Source organism: Bos indicus x Bos taurus, chromosome 19 (assembly GCF_003369695.1).
Source record: "Bos indicus x Bos taurus breed Angus x Brahman F1 hybrid chromosome 19, Bos_hybrid_MaternalHap_v2.0, whole genome shotgun sequence".
NCBI classification, from domain to species: Eukaryota; Metazoa; Chordata; class Mammalia; order Artiodactyla; family Bovidae; genus Bos; species Bos indicus x Bos taurus.
In genome coordinates, this window is record NC_040094.1 from 14,628,794 (window position 1) to 14,656,584 (window position 27,791).

Here is a 27,791-nt window from a genome sequence, read left to right on the forward strand (position 1 = left end):
TTTGGCCACCTGATATGAAGAACTGACTCATTGGAGAAGACCCTGAAGCTGGGAAAAATCTAAGGCAGGAGGAGAAAGGAACGATAGAGGATGAGATGGTTGGATGACATCACTGACTCAATGGACATGACTTTGAGTAAGCTCCAGGAGTTGGTGATGGACAGGGAAGCCTGGCGTGTTGCAGTCCGTGGGGTCACAAAGAGTGGGACACGACTGAGCAACTAAACTGAATTGATTCACTCATCTGAGTGGAAGAAGAAAGTGACTGTAAATTCCAGGCTTGGTTGAGCATATGGTCACAGACTGAAGGACCTGTTCTTCCTATCCCAGGGCACAAAAGAAACAGCAGGGAGAAAATATAATGAAGTCTCATCTTTTACTGAGAACTCAGGAGCAAAACAGAATTTCAAGGGAATATACAAAATCACCAGCAATTGAACCCCCCCTGGCAGCCCAATGGTTAGGACTCCACGCTTTCATTGCTGAGGGCCCAGATTTGATTCCTGGCTTCCCTGGTGGCTCAGAGGGTAAAGCGGCTGCCCACAGTGTGGGAGACCCAGGTTCGATCCCTGGGTCAGGAAGATCCTCTGGAGAAATAAATGGCAACCCACTCCAGTATTCTTGCCTGGAAAGTCCCATGAATGGAGAAGCCTGGTAGGCTACAGTCCATGGGGTTGCAAAGAGTCTGACACGACTGAGCGACTTCACTTTCTTTTCTTTTCTGGGGAACTAGGATCCTGCAAGCTGCAGAGCAAGGCCAAGAAACAAACAAAATAAATAAAATCACCAGCAACAAGACCATAACAAAACAGAAGGAAAGAAGAGGTAACAGTGGGTAGGGAAAACAAGATAAGCTTTTCCTACCTAAATCCCCCTTTACCTAAGAAAGAGAATCCTTTCTGAGGTACTTACTCCAGTCTTCAGAACTACCCTCTGAAAGATCCCAAAACCTAAGCAATGTCCTGGGTAACAGACTCAGCTATCCACCAGGGAAGCCCACTCTGCAAAAAGCCAGGCTAAACTCTCAATACAACAAAAACAAACACAAGCCAACAATAAAAGTCAGCACAACAAAACAGAAACACCAGCCACCTCCTCAACCTATATCGGATTTGATATGGACTGGTTTCCCTCGAAAGGAAATCCAGGTTTGCCTTTCCAGATTACATTAAAATAATCGAATAAAAATGGAGTTACCAGCTTGTCTAACTACAGATCACATTCTAACTAAAGCACACACACACAAAACTACTTAAAAGTAAAGCCTTTTCATTTCTTCTTTCTAGTATGAGAGAGAGGGGGTGACAAAGTGGGTAGAGAAGCTTGCTTTCTGTAAGAAAAGTGAACTATGGAGGTTAGAAAAAAATAATAGGGAAGTAATTATTCATTCACGATCACCACTGACAATCTTCCTGGGCTCCCAGTGATAAAGTGCAGAAACCAGACCTTTCTGGAATATGAAATACCAAACACAGTATGAATAAACCACTACTTCCAATAATTTATCATGCCTTGACTCCTATATCCTCTACTTTTCTTTATGTTCATTTTATTCATTTTTGAGAGTTTGATATTGGAACTCCAACTGAAAAGCTTATTTATCTACTTAAAAAAAATTGTAATATATAGCAGAACTATATGTGACTTTGTTCTGTATATTCCAAGTCTCTTAATGTGTTATACTTTCATAATTTAAAAAGTAAAAGAGAAAAAAAAATTTTTTTAATTATCGTGACTTGAAAATTTTGCATTTGTATATTATTTTCTCCATTGTCATCACTAGAACTTAGGAAAAGATTGGCAATAGAAAATTGTCTTGTAGAGTAATCTTCTCAATCGTCTCCTGTCCTTAGCCTCAACACAGAGTTCAGGTCCTGAAAGAAATCATGAAGGATGGAAGATGATTCTGTTATCAGAACCACCCATCCTAAGATGTAAACCTCCAAGAGGAAGTTTACGGGCCTCTGGTCTAGACACAGATGTCCTTTGGGCCACCGGACAGCCCAGCATCCCCGTCTGACTCCGCGGAACATCCTGTAGCAGTTAACACTAAAGGGTGATGGTGCCAGCGTGTGTTTCCTCAACGCAGAGAGGCAGATTCATTTAACGAGCCTATCTCCTGGTTTGGGGCTTACCTGCATAAATCTGCAAGCCAGGATGAAAATTATTTAGTAATGGCTAAGGTTGATAGCACACACTTATTTCTTGTTTTCATTCTTAACCTGGGTGGTAGCTAATTGCAAGGAATAGCTCAGATTTGCAGAAATATAACAAGCATGCTTAAATGTCAAAACTTCTGCCAAAGTTATGCAGCTGACTTCCAGGAAAGCCCCATATAGCCAACTTGATCCTCACATCCTAAAATCTGAAGGCAATTCAAAATGAGAAGAATGTGATGTAATGGGTAATGTTCTCGACACATTAACTACTGTCCAGCTGGGTGAGGCACCAATCCCCAAACCAAAAATGGACTGGCAACTTCGTACGGTCACAGCTAGATGTTTCTTAAATTCTTTAATTGGAGGGAAACTGCTTTACAATGTTGCTTTGGTTTCTGCCATATAATAACATAATTCAGTCCTAATTATACATATATCCCCTCCCTCTTGAGTCTCCCTCCCCTCCTCCATGCTAACCCCTCTAGGTCATCACAGAGCACCAGGCTGGGGTCCCTGTGCCATTCAGCAACTTCTCACCAGCTCATAAAAGCTGTGGGGCAGGTTTAACAAGAAATGTTAATATCACCCTTATTCAGGAAACCTGAGTTTACTGAGAAAGGATTTTCTCCTTTATTATGTATTGGATAAAATTATTTGCAGTTATGTTGAGAGAAGGATAGAAGGGTGTTTAAACGCTCTGGGTTTCCCTGGTGGCTCAGTCAGTAGAGAATCCGCCTGCAATGCAGGAGATCTGGGTTTGATCCCTTGGTTGGGAAGATGCCTTGGAAGAGGGCATGGCAACCCACTCCAGTATTCTTACCTGGAGAATCCCTGTGGACTGAGGAGCCTGGCGGGCTGTAGTCCTTGGGGTCACCAAGAGTCAGATATGACTGAGTGATTAAGCGCAGCACAGTCTAAACAAAATCAGAGGCTCCCAGGCACGCCACTACTCCTAGCAAAGCATGGGCCATAACACGTTAATGAGGACCACATCAGAAATAAGGCAAGTAGTGAGGGAAGACTACTCAGAATCAAGGTGGGTACAAGACACATACCCTTTTGTCTAGAGCTATGAAGAGGTTGATCCTTTCCATCAGCACAAAATTTGGCTAAAGAGTCCCTCAAACATCTCTGAGCAAACATTAACAATTTCCTAAGCGTTTTCCTATAAAATTAAGAAATAAGAGCTTTCAAAAAATAAACTTCCTTTGTTTTCAATGTGGCACCATGTTCCTTCACATGGAGAAAACTGGACAAAACTAGCGTTTTACTCAATATTTTGCTCTCCAGATACAGTGAAAGATTGGATGAAATCTGCTAGTGAGACTATGAGGCAAGTGATGCCACCACCTCGAAGGCAGGGTGGCTTCCTCGGAGCAGCCCACATTCTGCAACACTGATTCACAGAGGCTCAATCTTCTTGATTCCCACCCTCTAGGTTCAAAAGTCCCAGACATCACTGTCTAGTTCAGCAAAGCACACCATCGACAGTCCTACTTCTAGAAAGCAGAGATGGGAATGCTGGGCACATAACCATCAATCAGGAAGCCAAGGTAAGCAAAGAAAGGGGGAGCCAGCAGAGAATGCAAGCTGGGGGAATGGAACGCTGCCATAGCCAGGTGATAGCCATTAGAGAGAGTAACCCAAACAGCTGAAATGGCTTTTACCAGCCACCCCCACTAATGCAGATGTGAGGTGGGGGACTGGACACCCCCCACCGCCCCCGGAAGAAGGCAGATCGGAGAGCAGTCCTGTCCCAGCCTTCATCCCTGCTCCCCAAGTCACTGCTAGCCGATCCTTAGCTCAGTCACAGCAATTAACTTCTTGTTTTCCAAATCTCTGGGACGAGGTCAAAATAACTGATATTTCAAAAGCAATTTAATGATATAAAAGCCTACAGATGTTTACCAAGTTTTCTTTTGTTGTTGTTTTTTTTTTAAAGACAAATGTGAAATGCCAAAAGAAAGAAAAGGAAGAATCCATCTTTCTGGTTCACATCTTCAACCTTCCTCCTCCTTCCCCCTCCCCTTCCCTCTCCCTCCTCCCAGCCCCTCCTCCCTCTCCTCCTCCTCTCCTTCCTATTCATCTAAACCAAAACACTAAACAAACGACTCTTTTCTCCAAAGAGCTCGGCCTGCTGGAAAGAAAGTTTGGGTACCATCCACGCAGGTAAGAAGTAATCAGGATGACAAGGTGGGGAAAAAAAAGAACTAGCAGCAAGCCAGAGTCCCATTGGCTTCTGCCTGTCCTGACTGGCAAAAGCAGAAAGCACAGCCTCAAACCAGCTCTCTGACAGGGCCCAACGCCTCTGCAGCACCCCCCGTGTAATTACACACTTGAGTGACTGGACTCTGAAGAAAATTGAAGGCCTGAGCTCCGAACAGCTGCCATTTTCTCTCTCCATCACACCAGCGTGATTACTTGAGAAATGAACAGCCCCGGCTCAAAGCTACTCCAGAATTCTCTGAGGAAATATGGCTCCGTGTTCCAATAATGAGATTCTTAAGGCAAGCGTTACTTACAATCACTCCGCAAAAGGAGCGAGCCGAGCCCCTATATCTTACAAATTAGAATTTAAGAAACCCAGCGACAGTCTTGGACAATCATTACTCTTCTGCTGCTCCAAGGTTTCTGGGCTTTGGTCTATTTTTAGTGCAGAAAAACTGTTAAGTCCTTAAAAAGGTAATCATAATAACATGAAAACTCACTATAATTAGCTTTCTAAAATGGCAAATTCTACCCCATTTTTAGGTCCAAACTGACAGATTCTTCCACATCCTCATCATTGCCCTTTCCTGCCAGAAAAGTCTTGGCTTTAACCAAATGAGAGTTAGCAATCCCTTTCATTAAAATTTAAGGGAAAAATCTAATTAGTCAGAGGTTTCTTCCCTCTTCCAATTGAGAGAAAGAAAACCAGCAGGTTGCCAAAGGTAATATCTTCTTTGCTGAAACCTATCACTTGGAGAAGTTGAAATATTACATTGTGCTGATATTTTTTTTTTTCCTTTCAAATGCATCTGCTGGTTTCCCCACCGTCTAGCCATTCTAGGGTAGCAAAGGTAATGAACTCTCCCTATGATTACATATTTTTTAAAGTGGCTATTTCTAAGAAATGTTATATCCTCCAGAGTTAGCCACCTAGGCAGATAACTGAGAGAGTGGCACTGTTGTTAACCAGAGATGTGAAGCAGATAGTTTCCCTTCACTCTGAACCATGCAATAAAATATAGCAGAAGATGTGTAGTTTTTTTCCCTCCAAGAAGAAAGGATGGAATTAAGGTACCAAGAATGCCAATCCCACAAAAAGGCAAGAAAGAAAACCAAAGGAGCAAAAAGGTAATACAGTCTCCCCAAAACACAAACATGTAGCAGCGAGGCAATTAATTGTTCACGGAGTACGAAATTGTTCGTGGGATGGGACTGGTGGGGGTAGGTTTTGAAGACCAGTCCTACTGTCCTGATTCCTACCTAGAATGAGCGAGAAAAACCAATGAGTGGAGAGCTTACAAATCATCTTTAAAAATCCTCAAGGCCACAGAAATTCTACCCACTGGTCAAATGTACATCAGTCCCACTCGTGTTTACTAGTCTCCCTTCTCATTGCCTCTTTCTACTAATTCTCAAATTACTGAGTTATGGGGACAAAAGCATGTATCTACTACCAATCCAATAATTGAGCTTCAGTTCAGTTCAGTTCAGTCGCTCAGTCGTGTCCGACTCTCTGCGACCCCATGAATCGCAGCACGCCAGGCCTCCCTGTCCATCACCAACTCCCGGAGTTCACTCAAACTCATGTCCATAGAGTCGGTGATGCCATCCAGCCATCTCATCCTCTGTTGTTCCCTTCTCCTCCTGCCCCCAATCCCTCCCAGTATCAGAGTCATTTCCAATGAGTCAACGCTTAAGACGTCCATATAAATAAGACAGAAAGGGATCAAAGAAGATGAGGAATAAACTTAAGTGTGTTTTGAGTCCGGAAGGAACAGTACTAGACTTCTAACAGTTACTTTTTGTTATTAAGTTTTGGATATGAGAGCCATTGCTGACATTCATAGAACAAACAAAAGTTATAATGGGACTGTACATTGGCTACATAGGGCTTCCCTGGTGTCTCAGTGGTAAAGAATCTGCCTGCCAATGGAGAAGACACAGGTTTGATCCCAGAGTCAGGAAGATCCCCTGGAGAAGGAAATGGTAACCCACTCTGGTATTCTTGCCTGGGAAATCCCATGGACAGAAGAGCCTGGTGGGCTACAATCCCTGAGGTCACAAAAGGGTCAGACACAACTTGGCAACTAAACAACAATGCTGGCTAGATAAGACTCCATTATAAAGCTACTGTCGTGAGTGACAACAGGAATGGGGAAACATGAGGCAACTGCGAGTAGAGCCACGGGCTTTGAGTACTTGTGTAAGATGATATGAATAAGCCTCTTCAATAAACGGTGCTAGGAAAACTGGACAGCTACCTGTAAAAGAATGAAATCAGAACAGTTCTTAACATCGTACACAAAGATAAACTCAAGATGGATTAAAGACCTAAATGGAAGATCAGAAACTTTAAAACTCTTAGAGGAAAACATAGGCAGAACACCCGATGACATAAATCAAATCAAGATCCTCTGTGACCCACCTCCTAGAATAACGGAAATAAAAACAAAAGTAAACAAGTGGGACCTGATTAAAAGCTTTTACACAGCAAAGGAAACGATAAGCAATGTGAAAAGACAACCCTCAGAATGGGAGGAAAAAATAGCAAATGAAACAACTGACAAAGGATTAATTTCCAAAATATCCAAACAGCTCATACAACTCAATACCAGAAAAACAAACAACCCAATCAAAAAGTGGGGAAAAGACCTAAACAGACATTTCTCCAAAGAAGACATACAGACGGTCAACAAACACATGAAAAGATGCTCAACATCAGTCATTATTAGAGAAATGCAAATCAAAACTACAATGAGATATCACCTCACACCAGTCAGAATGGCCATCATCAACAAGTCTACAAACAATAAATGCTGGAGAGGGTGTGGAGAAAAGGGAACATTCTTGCATTGTTGGTGGCAATGTAAATTGATACAGCCACTATGGAAAATGGTATGGAGATTCTTTAGAAAACCACCATATGACCCAGCAATCCCACTCCTAGGCATATCCCCTGAGGAAACCAAAACTGAAAAAGACACATGTATTCCACTGTTCACTGCGGCACTATTTACAATAGCTAGAATATGGAAGCAACCTAGATGCCCATAGACAGACGAATGGATAAAGTTGTGGTACATGTATACAATGTAATATTACTCAGCCATAAAAAGGAATGCATTTGAGTCAGTTCTAATGAGGTGGATGAACTTAGAGCCTATCATACAGAGTGAAGTAAGGCAGAAAGAGAAATATCATATTCTAACACATATATACAGAATCTAGAAAAATGGTACTGAAGAATTTATTTACAAGGCAGCAATGGAGAAAGAGACATAGAGAATAGACGTGGACATGGGGAGAGGGGAGGAGAGGGTGAGATGTATGGAAAGAGTAACACGGAAACTTATATTATCATATGTAAAATAGATAGCCAATGGGAATTTGCTATATGGCTCAGGAAACCCAAACAGGGGCTCTGCATCAACCTAGAGGGGTGGGGTGGGGAGATGGGAGGGAGGTTCAAAAGGGAGGAGATATATGTATACCTATGACTGATTCATGTTGAGGTTTGACAAAAAACAGCAAAATTCTGTAAAGCAATTATCCTTCAATTAAAAAAATAAATTCATTTTTTAAAATGATATGAATAATTGGCAGAACAATTCTTTCCCAACTGGAGCAAGTTCCTTCAGGTCAAGGGCAAAGACGGGCGTGAGAAACTATTAACCCACAACCCGAGCCCCGCTCATCCCAGAATCACACGAGACAGGAGCTTTCCCTCTGACCAGAGCCATCACAGGGAGAAACACTTTTTCGTCTCGTCAGCCATCCTTACAGGTTCTGAAAAGTGGTACTCACGATAAGCATGGTGACCAGAAGATTCTTCCTGGTGACCTGAGCATGAGAGAAGATGTAGTTCAGCACAGTGTTCATATCACTCTTGTTCTCCTCCCGGAGGGCGAACACGCACTTGTCATAGTGGCCTACGAGCAGCAAAAAGAACCGGTCACCACCATGTACGCACGTTCACATTTACATGCTATTTAGAAAATTAATAAGCAGTGAGAAGAAACAGCTTGAGAATTTTCTTAGGTAGATTTCTATAGAATTGGCAGTGTGGTTTATTAAGAACAACTCTGGGCTAGGAGTCAGGTAATCTGGTATAAAAGCCCTGGGCTCAAAGCTTAGCTCTGTTACCAAATGGTGATGCGCTCCTGGGCAAATCACTTTACTTCTCTAAGTCTTATTTTCATTTAAAAATTTTGACAGGTGGGGAAGGGTGTGTCTTAGGGCCTGAGAGTCCACCCCCGACCCTTACTCTAAACTCTCTTATTTAGCTTCCTGCAATGGTTTCCTTGGGCTTCCCAGGTGGCACTAGTGGTAAAGAATCCACCTGCCAATGCAGGAGACCCCAAGAGACATGGGTTTGATCCCTGGGTTGGGAAGATCCTCTGGAGTAGGAAATGGCTACCCACTCCAGTATTCTTGCCTGGAGAACGCCCTGGACACAGGACCCTGCTAGGCTACATCCACGGGGCTGCAAAGAGTTGGACGAGACTGAGCACACAACCTGAGCAACGTGGTTTCCTTAGAAGAGAGGGTTCAGCTACTTAAAAAGAGATGTCAACACCATTAAACCCCAGCTAGAGATTCTGGTTCCATGTTCCACTCACCAAAACTGTTTCACCTCAACTAGAAGGCGTGGTTTTAGTTCAAAACTAAAACACCCAAACTTATCAATATCCACAAGAAGGATGGCTGCTTCCTCTGGAATCAACATTTTCTCTTCTAAGTCCACAGAATAGTTAAGCAATGCCTAGGAATTCCAAATCCAAACTAAGACACAGATCAGGAAGAACCCTGCATGAAGGTAAAAGGTCTGTAGAGAGATACAGTTATGCGTATTTTCATTGGCCTTTCACAAGGCCACCAGAGGCAGGTTAGTTCTCACGGGCAGGGCTGTGTTTTGCAACAGAAGCGTAAGCCTCAGGTATACCGTAGTGACTTCTACCACGGAATATAAGTAATATTCAGTTCTTTAGAAAACAGCTTACCTCAGAATTAAATTTACAAGTAAAGGAGAATGAGCATCCGAATAGTCTAAAGGGTCAGAATTTTTATGAAATCATGAAAATACTAAAGGATTATCACCTAGTTCAGACTGCATGTTAAGTTACAAACCACAACAGTGGCATTCAAACTGCACTGCCAGGTATTCCTAGAACATCAAGTACAATCAACGAAGGCAACTCTGCTTTTACCTGTTTGGTTTTTTTTTTAAGATTATTCTGATTTGGACCATTTTTAAAGTCTTAATTGAATCTGTTACAATATTGCTTCTATTTAATGTTTTGGTTTTTTTGGACAGGAGGTAAGTGGAATCTTAGCTCCCTGACCCGGGATCAAACCCACATGCTCTGCATTGAAAAGCAAAGTCTTAACTGCTGGACCACAAGGGAAGTCCCTTATCTGTTTTAAATATTAGTGACTGACATACGATTTTTTTCAAAATCAACCTAAATATATTTGAAAAACAGTGAACTTCAGTATTTAGAGAGCTGCCAATTTCATAAAATATCCATTTGGGACAAAATGGAAGCTGTTGGTTATCCTATATAAATTCATATTTCTCCCTAAAGTGACAACAGAAATATATCTTGGTAATGGAAATTACTAGGGCCAGGGGAAATATGAAGAACATTTACCCAGGGGAGAGGCAGCAGAGACACTAAGCAGAAAGAAAGCAATGATGCCAAGTACCTCTTTTAAAAAAACTTTTTACTGTGACACATACATGCAGAAGAATAAACGCCCAAGTAACTACCATCTATCAGAACATTTTTAGTATCTTTGAAGGATCCTATGTGCTCCTCCTCAAAAATAACCACTAAACTGAATGTTATGTTAATCGTTCTTTTGCTCTTTACATGTATCACAAATGTGTGTGTGTACATATATATATGTATCCATGAATGTATATATTCACTTTTCCTGTTTTCAACTTGGTAACAATGGAATGTGTGGATCCTTCTGTAACTTGTTTCTTTCCCTGACCATTATGTTCTGGATGCATCTTGGTTCCATTTTCACTGCTGTAGACTAATCCATTGTAGAAATATACTAGAATTCAACTATCTATTCAACTTGTGTATATTTGGGTTGTTTCCAGTCTTGTTTGCTATTAATGAATAATGATGCCACCAACAGTCCTGAATATGTCTCCTTAATAAACATGTGTAACAGTTTCTCTAGAGCATGTCATCTAAGAGTGAAATTGGTAGGTTGAAGAATATAAATAAGTTCAATTCCATCAGGTACTGATGAACTGGTTTCCAAAGTGGTTGTAACAATTTGCACTTCTACTTATACAAGTGGTGGAAGATGATGTGAATTTTAAATTTTTGCCGATCTTATTGTGGTTTTGGTTCATAGCTCTCTAATTAGTAAGATCGAACATCTTTTCATTGATCATTTGGGTGTGATCATTTGTGCTTCCTCTTCTCCAAATTATCTTTTTTTTATCTTTTGCCCATTTTTCTATTAGGTCATCTTACACTTATTGACTCAAGGCAGTGCTCTACAGATTCTAATCCTTTCTCAGTTGTTACGATTTATAAATATCTTCCTCCACTTTATGGCTTGTATTTTCAAAGTCTTTTTATGGGATCTTTTCATGAACAGAATTTCTTAAGTGATGTCAACTTATTTATCCTTTTCCTTTATAGTTTGTTCCTGCTGATTTTACATGACAAAATCTTCTTGGTCTTGAGGTCATAAGGATATTCTCCTAAAAATTAAGTAGTTTTGCCCCTTTAGTATGTGTTTAAGTTTTAAATTAATCTGGAATCGATTTTTGTGCATCTTGTCTAGGCTAGGGATCTTTTTTTTTGGAGGGGTGGTGGCAAATGAATAATCCATTACCCAGTAGCAAACTGTCCTTTCCCCATGACTTACAACACATGCCCTGTTGTAGTTTTTCATGTATCTGCCTCTGGGTTAACAGAGCCAATGTCCCATTGTTCTATTAATCTGCCCTAACACCAATATCACAATCTCTTCATTAATATGGCTTTATCTCAAATCTTGATATTTAACTGGACAAATACCTCCATAGTGTATTTCTTTAGAAGAATCTTGGTTACCTTTCATGTGAATTATAGAACTAGCCCGACAAATTCCATAGAAATACACTAGTAAGATATTTATTGCAAAGTCAATAAATCTACATATGAACTCCGAGAGAATCAACACTTTGCAAATATATATATTCCAATCCAAGGCCATGATATTTATCTAGATCTTTATTATTTCTACTGATTACAACTTTCTCCAAAAAAGGTTGCAAATTTTTTTGTTAGACTTATTCCTCAGAATTTCATATTTTGGGTTGCTATTTCAAATGGAATACTTTTCTAAACTGTTCTACTATAAAATTTTAATTTTGTATATTGACTTTTTAAATTTAATTAATTAATTAATTAATTTTGGCTGTGCTGGGTCCTTGCTGTGGTGCAAGCTTTTTTTCTCCCGCTGCAGAGAGCAGGTGCTACTCTTTAGCTGTGGTGTGTAGGCTTTTCATTGCGGTGGCTTCTCTTGTTGCGGAGCACGGGCTCTGGGGTGCGTGGGCTAAGTGGTTATGGCTCACAGGCTTAGTTGCTCTGTGGCATATGGGATCTTCCCAGACCAGGGATCGAACCTGTATCTCCCATGTTGGCAGGCAGATTCTTTACCACTGAGCTCCCAGGGAAGCCCCATATACTGACTTTTGTATCCAGCAACTTTGCTAGATTTTAAATAATTCTAATAATAAACATGTGGATACTTTGAGGCTTTCCGGGTAGACCTCATGTCATACCTAATAGTGGCTGATGTACTTCTGTACTCCTTTCCATACCTTTACTCCACTCCTCATACTTTTTATTCTTTTTTCTTGCCTTACAAAAGCAGCTGGGATATCCACTATGATGCTGAAGAGCAGTAATGATAGCAGGCATCCTTGTCTTATTTTTAACCTTAAAGAGATTGCTTTCAACATTTTACCACTATGTATGATGTAGCCTACAGATTTTTTTGTAGGAGAATTTTACATGATAAAAAGTACCATTTCATTCTCAGTTGGGCAAGAACTTATCATGAATGGATATTCAATTTTGTCAAAGGCTTGTATCATCCATATCTTAAGATGATGGCCATGTTTTTTCCTCTTTTTATCCATTACATGATAAATGATTCACATATTAATCAAGCTTACACTAGTGGGATAAAGACAACTGGGTTGTGACGTATTATTTTACACACTGCCAGATTCAGTCTGCAATATTTACTTGAGTATTTCTGCTTGTCATGAGCGGCAGAGTCATCCTTTAAAGATGGAAAAATGAGCAAAACAGAGCAAAGAGCATGAAGAGGCAATCTTTCAAATTCTGTGGCGTTTCACTGCCATCTTGTGGCAGAAAGCAGTATCTGCAGTATGGAGCTTTAAAATCTTAGCCACAGTGCTTTAGAGACGGAAATTCTGAAAGAGAAGGGAATACCAGACCACCTGACCTGCCTCTTGAGAAACCTGTATGCAGGTCAGGAAGCAACAGTTAGAACTGGACATGGAACAACAGACTGGTTCCAAATAGGAAAAGGAGTACGTCAAGGCTGTATATTGTCACCCTGCTTATTTAACTTACATGCAGAGTACATCATGAGAAACGCTGGACTGGAAAGAAACACAAGCTGGAATCAAGACTGCCGGGAGAAATATCAATAACCTCAGATATGCAGATGACACCACCGTTATGGCAGAAAGTGAAGAGGAACTAAAGAGCCTCTTGATGAAAGTGAAAGTGGAGAGTGAAAAAGTTGGCTTAAAGCTCAACATTCAGAAAACGAAGATCATGGCATCTGGTCCCATCACTTCATGGGAAATAGATGGGGAAACAGTGGAAACAGTGTCAGACTTTATTTTTCTGGGCTCCAAAATCACTGCAGATGGTGACTGCAGCCATGAAATTAAAAGACGCTTACTCCTTGGAAGAAAAGTTATGACCAACCTAGATAGCATATTCAAAAGTAGAGATGTTACTTTGCCAACAAAGGTCCGTCTAGTCAAGGCTATGGTTTTTCCTGTGGTCATGTATGGATGTCAGAGTTGGACTGTGAAGAAGGCTGAGCACCGAAGAATTGATGCTTTAGAACTGTGGTGTTGGAGAAGACTCTTGAGAGTCCGTTGGATTGCAAGGAGATCCAACCAGTCCATTCTGAAGATCAGCCCTGGCATTTCTTTGGAAGGAATGATGCTAAAGCTGAAACTCCAGTACTTTGGCCACCTCATGTGAAGAGATGACTCATTAGAAAAGACTCTGATGCTGGGAGGGATTGGGGGCAGGAGGAGAAGGGTTGGACAGAGGATGAGATAGCTGGATGGCATCACCGACTCGATGGACATGAGTCTGAGTGAACTCCGGAAGTTGGTGATGGACAGGGAGGCCTGGCGTGCTGCGATTCATGGGATCGCAAAGAGTCAGACACGATTGAGCGACTGAACTGAACTGAACTGAAGTCATTAGTGACACTATACAGAGAAAGTGACGGATAAACTCCACCCAAACGATACACTGGAAAGCATTAGAAAATCTGAGCCTTTTTCAGATGCCTGTTGTTCATTCCATGGATGAGCTGCTGAGAGGCAAGCTCTTCGGATAGGCTTTCTCAATTTCAGCCTGGTCTGACTCAACTAACCCTCACTATACAAGGTCAAGAAGAGGCCAATGGGAAATGCTAATCTCTACTAGAAAAATTATGTCAGCTCTCTTGCAGAAGCACACTGATTCAGTCTCATCAAGTTGTGTTTTGTTGTTCTTTCTTTGGTGTTAGTGGGACAGAGCAGTTTAGTTTTTAAGGGACTGGTGAAAGGAGGAAGATGGCTGTTCGTGTCAAGTGTTGGTGACAGGATGGACTGGCTCAGCTATCGCTCAGCCCTCGAAGGAGATGCTCTCGGGTACAGAGCCTCAGGAAGGAGCTTACCGTTCTGGAATTGTGTCTCTACTCGCAGGTACTGCCGCAGCAGGTCCATCACCACAGCCTTCATGTGTCCTCGGATGCCACTGCGGTACCTAGGCAGACAGAGGAAGGTATAAATAAATAACATGAATTTAAGTCTAGAAGAAAATCCTGACAGGCTAACACCATTAAATAACCAACCATGAAATAATAAACCCAAAGCTTACTAGGCCTCCTATAGAACAGCCTTCCCTGTGTATATAGGACAGGACAGAAGCCAGTCTAGAGTCAATTAACCAGGTCAATTTAAAGTCAAGCCGGCCTCCCTGGTGCTCGGTGGTTGAGAATCTGCCCGCCGGTGCAGGCGACGCAGGTTCGATCCCTGGTCTGGGAGGAACCCACGTGCCGTGGGGCAACTAAGCCTGTGCGCCACAACTACTGAGCCCGCGTGCGGCAACCACTGAAGCTCGCACGCCCTAGAGCCCGAGCTCCGCAGGAGAATCCACCGCCATAAGAAGCCAGTGTAGCCGGCAGCTAGAGAGTAAACCCCGGTCACGACAATTAGAGAGGATGTATGCACAGTGATGAGGACGTGGCACAGCCAAAAATAATAAATAAATAACATAAATCCAAGTCTAAAAGAAATGTGGCCACAGACAAGACTTTTTTCTTATAAAGAAATGGAGAAAAAGAGAGAGAGAGAGAAAACAAAAGCAAAACCACTTGATAGCCCTACCCAACAACACACTGGTTCAGTCCCTCATTGCTAAGCAGAAACGATCACCACAGCCTTGAAATGGCTAAGGGAAATCTGAAAAATTTATGAATATCTCAAAGTTGAAAAAGTCCTGTGAAGATGCCTTTAGCCCAATAGTTGATCCCATGAGCTAATAAGAGTAAATGTCAAAGAGGGCCCTATGCCAGAAGAAAAATTACGTGTTCAAGGGAAATTGTAAGAAAAAAAGAAGACAGTGAGATTCATGCCTTAATAATTGATGGAAAGATGCCGAATAGAAAGAAGTCATCAGAAACGCTGAGTAGGAGAGTTAGCTCACGATTCTAAGATATTTAGTAGACGTAGGTATTTTCTAAGATACGAGGTGCTGTCTAAGTTCTCTAAGGTGACCTGAAGGTAAACCTCTTTGTGATTACTGAGAAGGAAGGAAGGTGTGGGGACGGGCAGGTCTGGGACTCTGGAGTTCCATGTACCTACCTCTGCACCAGCTGGACGATGCTCTGAGTGTTCATGAAGAAGACTTCCCGTTCAGATTTCCGGTTCAGTGTGGCTGCGTGGCTGTCTAGGATGTTGGCAATCTAAAGTATAAGAAAGGAGAAAAATGAAGCCCAACTCAACAAAGGGACCTAAAACATTAGCCTGCATAATAACATCAACACTAGGAATCCTGTTGTTGTTTTAATTGGAGTATAGCTGCTTTAATGTTAATTTTTACTGTACAACAAAGTGAATCGGCTATAGGTAAACATATATCCCCGCCCTCTTGAGCTTCCTGCCACCTCTGCCGCCATTCTCCTCTCCAAGTCATCACCGAGCAGCGTGCTGAGCTCCCTGTGCTGCACAGCACTTCCCACTACCACCTGTTTCCCACATGGCAGTGTCTACACGGCAGTGGCACTCTCCCGATCCGTACCACCCTCCCCTTTCCCGACGGCGTCCATGTGTCAGCTCTCTATGACTGGGTCTCTATTGGAATCTTCATCATTGTAACATGATTATTTCTATCTTTCACATGTTGAGAGCAGCTGAATGCTACTAGGCATAGTTTAGGGGTTCATTCATGATAAATAAGAAAGCAACGTCTCTGTCTTTTCACCCTTTGCCAGATGAGCTAAAGAGTGACCACAAAAACTAGCGCCTTACCAGAGGTCCTGACAGGCAAGACATGCTTAATGCCCCACTTGTCCAGCTTTAGTCCCTACATGTAAGTCTGGATCAGAGGCACAGAGTAATCAGCATGCTGCACAGGTAGTGAGGAAGTCTCTGATGAAAGAGCTACAAATATCCGCCTGCTTTAGAATCATGAAAGTACTTCTAACCAGGGTGCCAGCCCCAGGGACAAACCTCTATGGGGTACACGACTAATATGCTTTTGTCTTAACCACAGATATCCTACATTTCACACCCAACACTTAACTTACTGGGCTTGCATCATGAGGCAGTTTTGTAAAGTGCACAATGCTTAAAACTTCAAAAGTACAACATCCAGGCAGTGAGGAGGATCCAAACAGGAAGGACTCCCACTGCATGAACTCTAGGGCGGGCAGCCAGCAGAACATGGCAGCGTTAGTCTGTAAGTACCTGCTGGCTGGGAAACTGACAGAGCACGGATGTGATGTTGCTGGCATACTGAGCCATTTCCTTCTTGATAGACTTTTCCACGTTGGGCGGGATACGACCAGAGACGCTAGTCATGATATCCTGCAATTCTAGGAGAGGCAAGGAGGGGTCTCTGAGGGTCTTCATCAACCGTTCAACCCAGTCTTTCACCTGAGAAGAAGGAAATGATAAAATAGGATCTGGACAAAATTAACACAATCCCCCAAACAAAATTATATGTCTGAACTCACTACCATACAGTATAGCATACCACGCTTTATTGTGCACTGCTTTATTGCACTTTGCAAATATTGCAGGTTTTTTTTTTTAACAAACTGAAGATTTCATGTAAAACCTGTGTCAAGGAAGTCTATTGGCACCATTTTTCCAACAGCATTTGCTCACTTCATGTCTCTGTGTCACATTTTGGTCATTCTAGTATTTCAAACCCTCCACCAGCAAAACCATTGCGACTCCTTAAAGGCTCAGGAGATGATTTGTCTTTTTAGCAATAAAACATTTTTTAATTAAGGTATGTACATTTTTTAGATGTAATGCTATTACACACTTAATAGACTACATGCCTGCTAAGTCACGTCAGTCATGTCTGACTCTTTGTGACCCATGGACTGTAGCCCACCAGGCTCCTCTGTCCATGGGATTCTCCAGGCAAGAATACTGGAGTGGGTTGCCATTTCCTCCCCCAGGGGATCATCCCAACCCAGGGATCGAACCCACATCTCTTATGTCTCCTGCACTGGCAGGCAGGTTCTTGATCAATATATAAACATAACTTTTCTATGCACTGGGAAACCGAGAAATTTGCGTAATTTTCTTTCTTGTAATATTCACTTTATTGCAGCGGTCTGGAATCAAACCTGCAATATCCCCAAGGTATGCCGGTACTTACTTTGAAATTATAAACAACTAACATTGTCCTTGTTCACTGGTTTAAATCCCAATTAAATGTGAAGTCAATGACAGAGATAAGAAGCAAGGATATAAAGACTTCAAATCCAACAATTAACAGTGGCAGAATTTTGGTCAAACAGCTCTATCTTCCTCCCTCTTAAAAAAATTCCCTGTATGAATTTTAAACTATGTTGGAGAACACCCATTCTCCAAGATATACACCTGTTCCCCTACCCCACCCCACCTAAGAAAAGTGATTCATACCCTGCTGCTAAAGAAAGGATCTGGAAGGCAGTATCCATTCATCACATTGACCAGATTATCCAGGACATAGTGGAACACTCGGTGGAGCTTCTCGCCTCTGAGCGCTGTGCTCTGGATCCGTGGCAGACTGCCTGTGTGAAGCTCAGCCTGTCAACCCCAATGAGAGATCAAGTCATCCACTACCTTCAGACACACCACTGCAACTTAGATTCATCATGTAAAATCAAGATTTCCCTTTAGGGACTTCCCTGGTGGTCCAGTGGTTAAGAGTCAGCCATCCAGGAGGAATTAAGATCCCACAAGTGGTGGGGCAACTAAGCCTGTGCAAAGCAACTGCCGAGCCCGTGTGCCACAACTAGAGAGAAACCCACACACTGCGCTAGAGAAGCCCACACATAGAAACAGAGAGCCCGCTTGCCACAACTAAGACCCCATGCAGTCAAAGTAATTAATTAATTAAAAGAAAGAAAGAAAGACTTCCCTTTACTACATCCAGCAACAAGGAGAGAAGCATCATGAGGAAAATCACAGATTCTTAGTATCATAGTAACTCTTACAAATTCTAGATGCATGATACCAAAGGCACAAATACAAAGGCATAAAGCATAAAATGACGGGTAAAAAGCTGGAGAAACTGGAAAACCAAGGATCGAGATCACTTGCCTCTCCAGACTAACCCTACCGTGTACCCAGCTCTTGGAGAGCAATATTAAGAGTGTCTCTCCGCCTACTTGCCTGCTGGACCTTGCTGGGGTTGTCCAGTTGCATTTTGGCTATTACACAGCCCGGGTCAAGAGCTGCTCCAGGCCGCTTGACATAATGGATACAGCCAGACTCTGCGGCTGTTAAGGTCATTACCATCTTCATCACCTACAAGGAAAACCAAAATCTCTCAGGACCTAGCTTTAGGGATTAATGACAACTGCTGATGGTTCCCGTTTCTAATGTTTAAACCCACTTTTGCCATGGTTGGTTTTGACTTGTCTTATACCGAGAAATGATGAACAATTTATCTTCCTCATACCTGTGGATCCAGGTACTTACACTGTCTGTCTATGATATCCAGACCAAAACCTAAGGATCATTCTCACTCCTTTTTCTCCCTTATCTACCAGTCACAAGCTAGGCTGAATGTATCTTCTAAACCTCTCTCAAAAATATTCCTGTCTTGCCAACCCTTTGGTTTAGGCCCTTATCACTTCTGGTCTAGAGGAGTTCAGAAATCTCCGAACAGGGACTTCCCTGGTGGCCCAGGGGCTAGGACTCTGCACTTCCCGTCCAGGGGCCCAGGTTTGGGCCTGGTCAGGGAAACAGATCCCACATGCCACAGCGAAGAGTGTGTATGCAGCAACTAAGACTTGGTGCAGTCAAATAAACTTAAAAAATCAAGAACAAAAACAACCTCCCCATAGACCTCTTTACATGCTATGCACCTCCAATAAGGCCACTAGAAGCAATCATTCTAGAGCTCAAATCTCATTCCATCACTTTTCTGTGTCATATCTTTTAGTGACACCACCAGCCTTGAGGAGAGTCTAAACTTCTTAGTATGTTTTATAAGGTCCTTTATGATCTCAAATTCTGACGACTCATTTGGCATCTCTGCTTGCCATTTCCCATTAAACCTCAGTCTGTTCTCAAGCGATGTCAATATGGACTTGCAGCTCCCTCTATACACCACACGCTCTCGCTTCTGTGCCTCTGTACGTGCTGTGCCTTCACCTTTAAACAGCGTTGTCTGGCCTTCCTCACCTGGTCTATCACTGTCTATCTTTCAATGCCAAGATCAAAGTCCCCTCTTTCAGGAATTCTTCTCGTGCTGCCCATCCAGCCCCATACTGACTTGGGCAGGTGGCCCTCTGCACTTTGTGCTCAGCCTTCTCAAAATTCATATTTCATGACAAGTCTGTTTCAAGGCCCCATTCCACCTATCATATTCTTTCTGTATAACCAGTACTTGGCATAATCCCTAACACTCAATAAGTGCCACTGCCCAGGATCTATTCTTTAGAGCTAGAGGTTCCTCATCTATCCAAGGAAAAGTACGAGCTTTTAGTGTGTTTTTAAAATCTTAAGGTTCAGGGACTTCCCTGGCAGTCCAGTGGTTAAGACTGCATGCTTCCAACGCAAGGGGTGCAGGTTCCATCTCTGGTTGGGGAACTAAGATGCCACATGCCATATGGCACAGCCAAGAAAATATTTTTTTAAATAAAGAAAATGCTAAAGTTCATAACCCCAATTAAACAGATACTCTGTCCTTTCTATTTTCTACTCCCTTGCTGTTCCTCTCGAGTCCTAGTCCATCCCAGCCAACTCTTTCCCCACCTTCCCCTCCCATGACCCGGAAGCCCAGTGACCACCGTGACCTCGATCTCGGCATAGCACTGGCCAGCAAACACGTGGCCTCCATCCTCCACAATGTACTGGATCAACTTCCCAGCAGAGGGTGAGCGCAGCACCGAAGGGTCATTTTCCTTCTCAAACACACAAGTTTTATTGCCAATTGTGATGCGATATCTAGGAGATAATTGGGAGAATCTAAGTTAATAAAGCATCTTAAGTGGTAAAGAATAAAAGTAGAATAATGTCAATCTTATAAAAACCTGAAAACTTCACTGTACACACACACACACACAGACACATACAACATTTACTGCATCTTTGTTTACAATGCCAAATAACCAAAATTCCCTTCAATAATGGTCAAATTAAATTAATTATGGTACATCCAAATAATGGAAGATTATCTGACTGTTAAAAAGGATAGGCATCTCCATTGAGCAGGAAGAAAAAAAACATGAAGGTGCTGATGATGTAACAGCTAAGATGTTTCAAACTCTTACTAAGTTCCAAGCAATGGTCTACACCCTTTCCATGTGTTAATTCATTTAATTATCACAACAACACAATGATTGGTGTTGAATAGTGTACAATATGTTAAAGGAAAAAATAAGGTGCAGAACTAAAGGTTACTTTTATTTGTGAATATGTTTAAAAGAAAAACACAGTATGTACATGTATATAACTTATATATGCACACAAAATTTAAGTAAAGACATATAAGAAACTGTTAACAGTAGTAGCCTATAAAAAGGGGGATTTATTTTTCATCGTCTGCCCACACTAGAGTGGTGGAGAGACATTGTTTTTAATTTTAAATGACTTCTGATACTCTTGAAATTTTTATTAGGTACATGTATTATTTTTTAAAAAATTAGAATAGACTTCCCCAAAAGACCTTGAAAACCTCAAGAGTTAAACACGCCTACTGAGAGAAAAGGTTGGTGCAATGATCAGCAAATGGAGCCCAAAGAGCCACTCACCTATCCACCTCCTCCTTCATGTACGTGGTGTAACTGCTGCCGTCATAGGACAAGAGCAGTCCACCGTCGCTCAGTCGATGCACGTCTACTTCCACACACGAGCCGTTCATGATCACCACGTAGGAGTTCGGGGACTGTCGAGTCACCTGTTAAGAAATGAGAAACCAAAGAGACAAGTCAGTCTGTTCCTTCCAGGGAGAGTACCAGACAAAATTTCAGTATCTCAGACATTGAGGTGAGCAAGCTCCATCAGATGGGACTTTCCTGGTGGTCCAGTGGCTGAGACTCCAAGCCCCCAATGCAAGAGGCCCAGGTTCAATCCCCGGTCAGGGAATTAGATCCCATATGCCACAACTAAGAGTTTCCATGACTCAGTTAAAGATCCTGCACGCTCCAAGTAAAACCCAATGCAGCCAAATAAAATAAATAAATAAAAATAGCTAAAGGAAGCTCTGTTGGAGAGGACAGAAATTCATGGCACTGGTGTCTGAGCACTAGTGCTGTGGGCACGGCTCAGCCCTGCCGCAAGCAAAGAGGGGACCTGAGATCCATCTCCCTGCTCTGACGGTTCTGTCTCCTTCATGTCTTGGTTGCACATGTGAAGTTGAACAACAGCGAAAATATTTTCAGAGACTCATCAAGTACTGCTTTGACACAGGCTACTGACACTAATAATGACCGTAATTTCACTAACGCCCAGCCCTGCAAGAAACCAAAATTTCCCTCCACCACCTGACCTAAAGGAAGCACACTGACAAAGACAGAGACAAAAAAAGACAGCACAGACTTTATGAGGCTCAGCATACCTTCAGTACATACTTCACTCCCTCGTAGATAAGTTCAACATCTACTGTATTCAGAAGGGTATGAGCAGAGAGGACTTGACCCCTGAAAGATAGCAACATGAGAGCTACTTCTGAAAGTTCTAAAAATTCTCAAAGGTGATTGGCTATAGCATTTCCTGGAATATCAAGACTGAAAACAACCCAAAGGACCATCAGTAAGAGATAGAGATATAAATTTTGAAAAAGCCACATAAATGAGTATTATGCAGCCATTAAAAGGGTGAAGTCTTTTATGCACTAATATGAAACTCTCTAAAACACACTGTTAAATTAAAAAAGCAAGTGAAATTGTACAGGATAGTTTCACAGTATGCGATCACTTGTGATTAAAAAAAAATGGAGGTAGGAAGGAACAAATATTACATATATATGCTTATATGTATCTACCATATATCTGAAAAGATAACAGAAAATAAAAACAGGCTGATTGTAGGGAAGGAAACTAGGTGGCCAGGAAACAGAGGTAAGGAGGAGACTCATTGCTATGCATCTTTTAGTGCCTTTTGAATTCTGACCCATGTAAATATATTACCTGTTCACACTGAGCGTCAGTGCAACATAGTGAGAGATCTTCATGGTAAGACGAATGAAATCTCAGTTGAATTAAAATGCCTGTGATAAAGTGCTTTAAACGATTAGCCTTGTGGACAATTCCTCCAGGGACTTGGAGGCAGAGCTTAGTTTCCAGAACCAGTGCTGGAAATACGTTTAGCCACACACAGTCTGATCCTATACTTGAAAGACTTGTGAGGTCATCATGAATATGAGCCTCAATTATTAATTCCTGAAAGGTGCTGCAGGTAATATATGAAGTATTCAGGGTGCCTTACTAGAGAAAAACACCAGATTTTTATCACCAGGGCTCAGAGAGATTAGATGCTTGTACCATACAGGAAGATTTCAGTTTTTACAAAGCAACCAATTCTAACCATGGTATAAACCAATTTCTAGAATCTACACTTAAAGCTCCCAAACCATTTGCCATCAACTCCTGCATCCCTTCTCCTCCCTGCCCCTGCCCCCACGGTCAGTGAACAAGTAGCACTCACAAGCTGCTAGTGACAGACAGAAGAATAAACGGGTCTCTGAACATCAGTCCCGTACTCAGGACCACGGCTTAGCCTGCACGGAACACGGAATGCCAAGCCTACCTCTCTAAGGAGTGAAGGAAGTTGGAGATGCTATTCCGCAGGCTCACGTCTGCCACATGGAGAGCCCCACAGACAACTCCCAGCATGGTGTCAGGTCGCTCCGCCTGAAAGGGACGAAAAGAGGGCAAATCAAAAGCGGAGTCAGTCACTTGGCACCATGGCCCCTTAATTTAAACAAGGCTCAAATGTGCTTGAAGAATCGGCGACCACTGAGAATCTCCATCCTTGTTATCCAACTGATTTTTGAGACAAAAACACATTTTTGGAATTTGAATAGAAATGAAAAACACCTTTCCCCTCACCCTCCTAAGATTTTCCACTGAGCCAATTGGAGACTAGCTCAAAAACAAACTTCTGTCACAAATAAATTTTAAAAAAGTGCAAAGATTTGGCTACTGATAATCTCAAAGAAAAATGGTGTATAAACTACCTCCAGGTAATACACATGAATCCAACAATTTTATACAAAATTGAGTAATTTATATGAGCCCAGCAGTTCAGGAACAAAGGGTAACTTCTGTTGATTAAAATGAAGCCCTCTCATCAGTACTTGGAGACAGCTAGAACTCAACCACATTTAATATCAAGTGAAGAAAGAAAGAATTTCAATCTCTGCACGCCTCTCTTCAACTATATCTTTGGAAGTAATACTATACAACAACCTATACAATGACTGTGTCACAAGGCACAAGAATGCTTACAGTGCTAAACTCACACTGACTCCTAGACTTTTACACACAGACCTAGAACCATTTGTATTAGAATCAAATAAATTTTATCTAATGGCATGGACTGATCTCATCACAAGCCTATAAAAACCCAATCCTAGAAGCTGTAAGTGGAGAAATACCCACCTGTACTTTTTCTGCTATCAGTCTGTCCAGCCAGCCCGTGTCAATTCTGTTCAACTGAAAGCTTTCAGTCTCCAGCAGTTTGATCAGGTACTCGACTGTGGTCCGGAAGTCGCCCCGGATAGACAGCTCCTTCAAAGCCACAACCATGTTTCTGGGAGAAGGACAGAAGCAGATCTCTTTCAGCAACAAATGTCCTACTGTTTTCCAACTATTTTCAAGAACTATTTCATCCCTTTGGGGTCTTAGGAGGGAGGGGAAAGAAACAGTTCCAAGAACAAACGAGGGTACAAGATACACATGTGCTCATTCCAGACAGAATTTTCAAGAAGTCAGCAAACTTGTGAGTCTGACTAATCTGACCATCTGAGCATCAGCAGATCACAGACACTTTGTTATACAGAACACAGAACAAATTATTGCTGCTAAGTCACTTCAGTCGTATCCGACTGTGTGACCCCATAGACGACAGCCCACCAGGCTCTTCCATCCCTGGGGTTCTCCAGGCAAGAACACTGGAGGGGGTTGCCATTTCCTTCTCCAATGCATGAAATTATCTGCAAACCACTCTTCATTTTCACTGTTTCCATCATTCCATTCACTGACTGCTGGTTAACTAGAATTAGGGCATAATTCTCCCCTTCTTAAACCCTTTTTATTTGATCTAAGTAAAATTTACATATAATAAAATATACTTATTTTAAGTATACTGTTCAATGAATTTTTACAAACACTAAGACCTTAACTTTAAGGTTTCCATACAATGAAGGTAACCGGCTAGAGAAAGTTGGGGATCAGCCTGACACTACATGTGAGAGTGTTTCTTTTTTTTAAGCTGTGTTTTAGCCAACTATAGAATGAGTTGCTCATTACTTTGCTTACTTCCCAATTAAGTGTTAGATAACCACATTTTAACAAGATTTCAATACTGTGAGCTTTTTCCCAGTATAACTTTGACATTTATTATGCATCTCACAGACCCAAGACACATACTAAGCTCTTAAGGGTGAGAGAATGTGGAGACAGTAATCACTTTAAACATTTATGGTAGAATATCATAAATACCAGTAGAGAGATAAAAGCAAAGCACCAAGGGGTTCTAAGAAAGGAGAAAACCTGCCTCCCTTTGGTTTCACAAAGAACGTAAGATCTGACATAGAAAACAAACTTAATGGTTACCAAAGGGGAAAGGGAGCGGGGAGGGGTAAATTAGGGGTGTGAGATTAATAGATACAAACTGCTATACCTAAAATAGATAAGCAATATTGATCTATTGCATAGCACAGGGAATTACAGTCAACATCTTATAATTACCTATAATGGAAAATAATCTGAAATAATATATATTAAAAAACTGAATCACTTTACTGTACACCTGAAACTAAGACAACACTGTAAACCAACCACTCCTCAATTAAGAAAAACAAGAATATGCGATCTGAAATGCAATAAAAGTAAAGCTAAGATTACGACTGTGACAGAAATATTCTTCCAGGTGGTCCATGAGTTCTCAGCCAAGAATATTACCCTGTTTCCCACCTCCAGCCTCCTCTCTTCGCCCTCTCTTGGCCTGGCTGATTCCTCTACACATTTCAGATATGAGTCTAGATGTCCCTTCCTTTTGGGAAACCTTCCCTGACCCATTCTGGATGGAGTTAGCTGACTCAGCTCTACACTCCTGTAACACCCTCACGTAATCTCACTATCAGAGACGGCACCTCCTACATTCTGTTCAATGGCTAACTTGCCTCTCTTACCCTGGATCACTAAGTTCCATGATGGCACAGACCCTATGGTGGTCCTCGTTATATTGCAAGAAGCATTAAGATTTTCAGGAAGTATTTGTTGAATGGAGTAAATGAATGAATGGAGAGAGGGAACAGCAGAAACAAAGGGGAAAAGGAAGTAAAGAGGGGTTGTGTACCGGGAATGTTACAACTGAAGCAGACAGTGATGAGGACAAGGATGAGGGGCAAGTCCACTCGTTCAACACTGACAGAGCACTCACTACATGCAGGGGACACCACAGCAACAAGACATACACCGTTCTGTTCTCATGGTATTTAGATTACAATCCATGGAAAATAATAAGGGAAACATGGGCTGGGACTAGTCTAGAGAAGAGTAGTGAACACCAATCTCAAGAATATAAGCCTAATGTCATGAAGAAAGAAGAAACAAACTCTGAACTGAAGAATGAACTCCGGCATGGTATCAAGATGCAAGCTTCAGGATTTCCCTGCTGGTTCAGTAAGAGTCCACCTTGCAATGCAAGGGCCATGGGTTCGATCCCTGGCTTGGGAACTAAGATCCCACACGCTGCAGGGCAACTCAGCCCGTGTGCTCCAGAGCCCACGTGCCACAACTAGAGAGTCCTGAGCCACAATAAAGACCCCAAGTGCCACAACTAAGACCTGATGAAGCCAAATAAATAGATAAAATATTTTAAAAAAGAAAGCAAGCTTATTGCAGAGACCATAATTTTCACATGCTCAATGTTAGCCTGGTAGCTTTACACTGCAGATAAATGTCCAGAGCAGGTTGGGAAGTAAGGAGCAAGACTTTTGGAGCAAGTCATATGACATGTCCTGGAGGGAAGGCTTGGTGGCCTGCCAATCAAGACTGGAAACCTAAATATCAATAGCGGCCACTCTGGGGATGTAAACGAATGAGGCAGGCTGGACGGGGGACTGTGTGAACTAGAGAGTTCGTGTTTCCTCTAAAAGAAGCAGTCACACAAAGGTTCAGTTAACTTTGGCCAAGTGGAATATAAAACCAATGGTATTGTCACCCCATTTTTTTCAAGAGATGGCAGAAATGCATGTATTTATTTCAACCTCCCAATTTTTAAACAATACTCTATAAGCCAATCAAAACACATCAGTGGCTGTGACTAGCCAGAAAACCACCAGTTTGCAAGCTCCAGTTTCTTCATAACATTAGGTTTATATTTTAGTTTATTCATAACATTAAGCTTATATTCTTCACTTTGGCAAAGCAGGATACAAAAGGCGGATGGTTTTTCTGGGAGCACTGCTTTGTAGAGCACAAAATACAGAAAAACAGATTTCCCAACTTCTGAAAACATTATTAATAAGTGTTTACTGATTATATAATCTAGGTGTACAGGTTAAAAGTCAAAGGAATAGTATTAAATCCTTGGTGAAAGTCAATCGACAATTAAAAAATATAAAACAGGTAAATCAATTTTGGATAGACATTTTAAAACATCTAACTTGTCAAAATCACCTCTTAGGGCCCTACTTTTCAGGCAAGCAAAACTTAATATTAAATATTAAATGTTTATGCTAATAGAAATATTAACTAATACCTATGATATACTAGTTATATTGTAAGTTGTGCGTATATTTCATAGCACATTGAGGTCCCTCATATAAAGTGACGTGGACAGTTCCCTTAAGCCCTTTTCATGTAATAAGCAGCTTAACTTTATTATTTTAAATGACTACAGGACATATATAGCTATACCTTTATTTTGATGACAAATAATGGATCTTATCCATGATATAAGATACCAAGATCTTAGTCAAAAATCTACTTCTGCCCCAAATAACAATACTATTTCTACAGAAAAATATGACATCTTTAGAGTAATCAATTTTATAAGTTGATCAAAAACACATGAAAACAAAAAATCACTTGAAAAGGCTCAGAGTAACAGAAAAACATCTGCCAAACACTGCATAAACTTAATACAACATGAATGCAACTACAATTGAAGATGTATTTCTTCAAGAAGGTTACCCGTATAAGTACTTCTACAGCAATACACAATTCCCTTTCCCA

The 27,791-nt window shown here is 41.6% G+C and overlaps 1 protein-coding gene across 5 annotated transcripts in view; it reads right to left on the reverse strand.

The window, feature by feature from the left end:
• The window catches only part of ACACA (acetyl-CoA carboxylase alpha), a 286,691-nt gene that overhangs the window by 134,387 nt on the left and 124,513 nt on the right, over positions 1-27,791 (reverse strand). For all 5 annotated transcript variants that reach the window (XM_027518132.1, XM_027518130.1, XM_027518129.1 and 2 more), the window contains 11 exons: positions 23,988-24,138; positions 23,134-23,237; positions 21,944-22,025; positions 21,138-21,283; positions 20,181-20,331; positions 18,550-18,684; positions 17,815-17,961; positions 16,621-16,809; positions 15,517-15,617; positions 14,328-14,416; positions 8,172-8,296 (listed from right to left, as the gene is read on the reverse strand). In XM_027518132.1, coding sequence (XP_027373933.1) covers positions 8,172-8,296; positions 14,328-14,416; positions 15,517-15,617; positions 16,621-16,809; positions 17,815-17,961; positions 18,550-18,684; positions 20,181-20,331; positions 21,138-21,283; positions 21,944-22,025; positions 23,134-23,237; positions 23,988-24,138 — 1,420 coding nt within the window. The remainder of the gene's footprint in view (positions 1-8,171; positions 8,297-14,327; positions 14,417-15,516; positions 15,618-16,620; positions 16,810-17,814; positions 17,962-18,549; positions 18,685-20,180; positions 20,332-21,137; positions 21,284-21,943; positions 22,026-23,133; positions 23,238-23,987; positions 24,139-27,791) is intronic.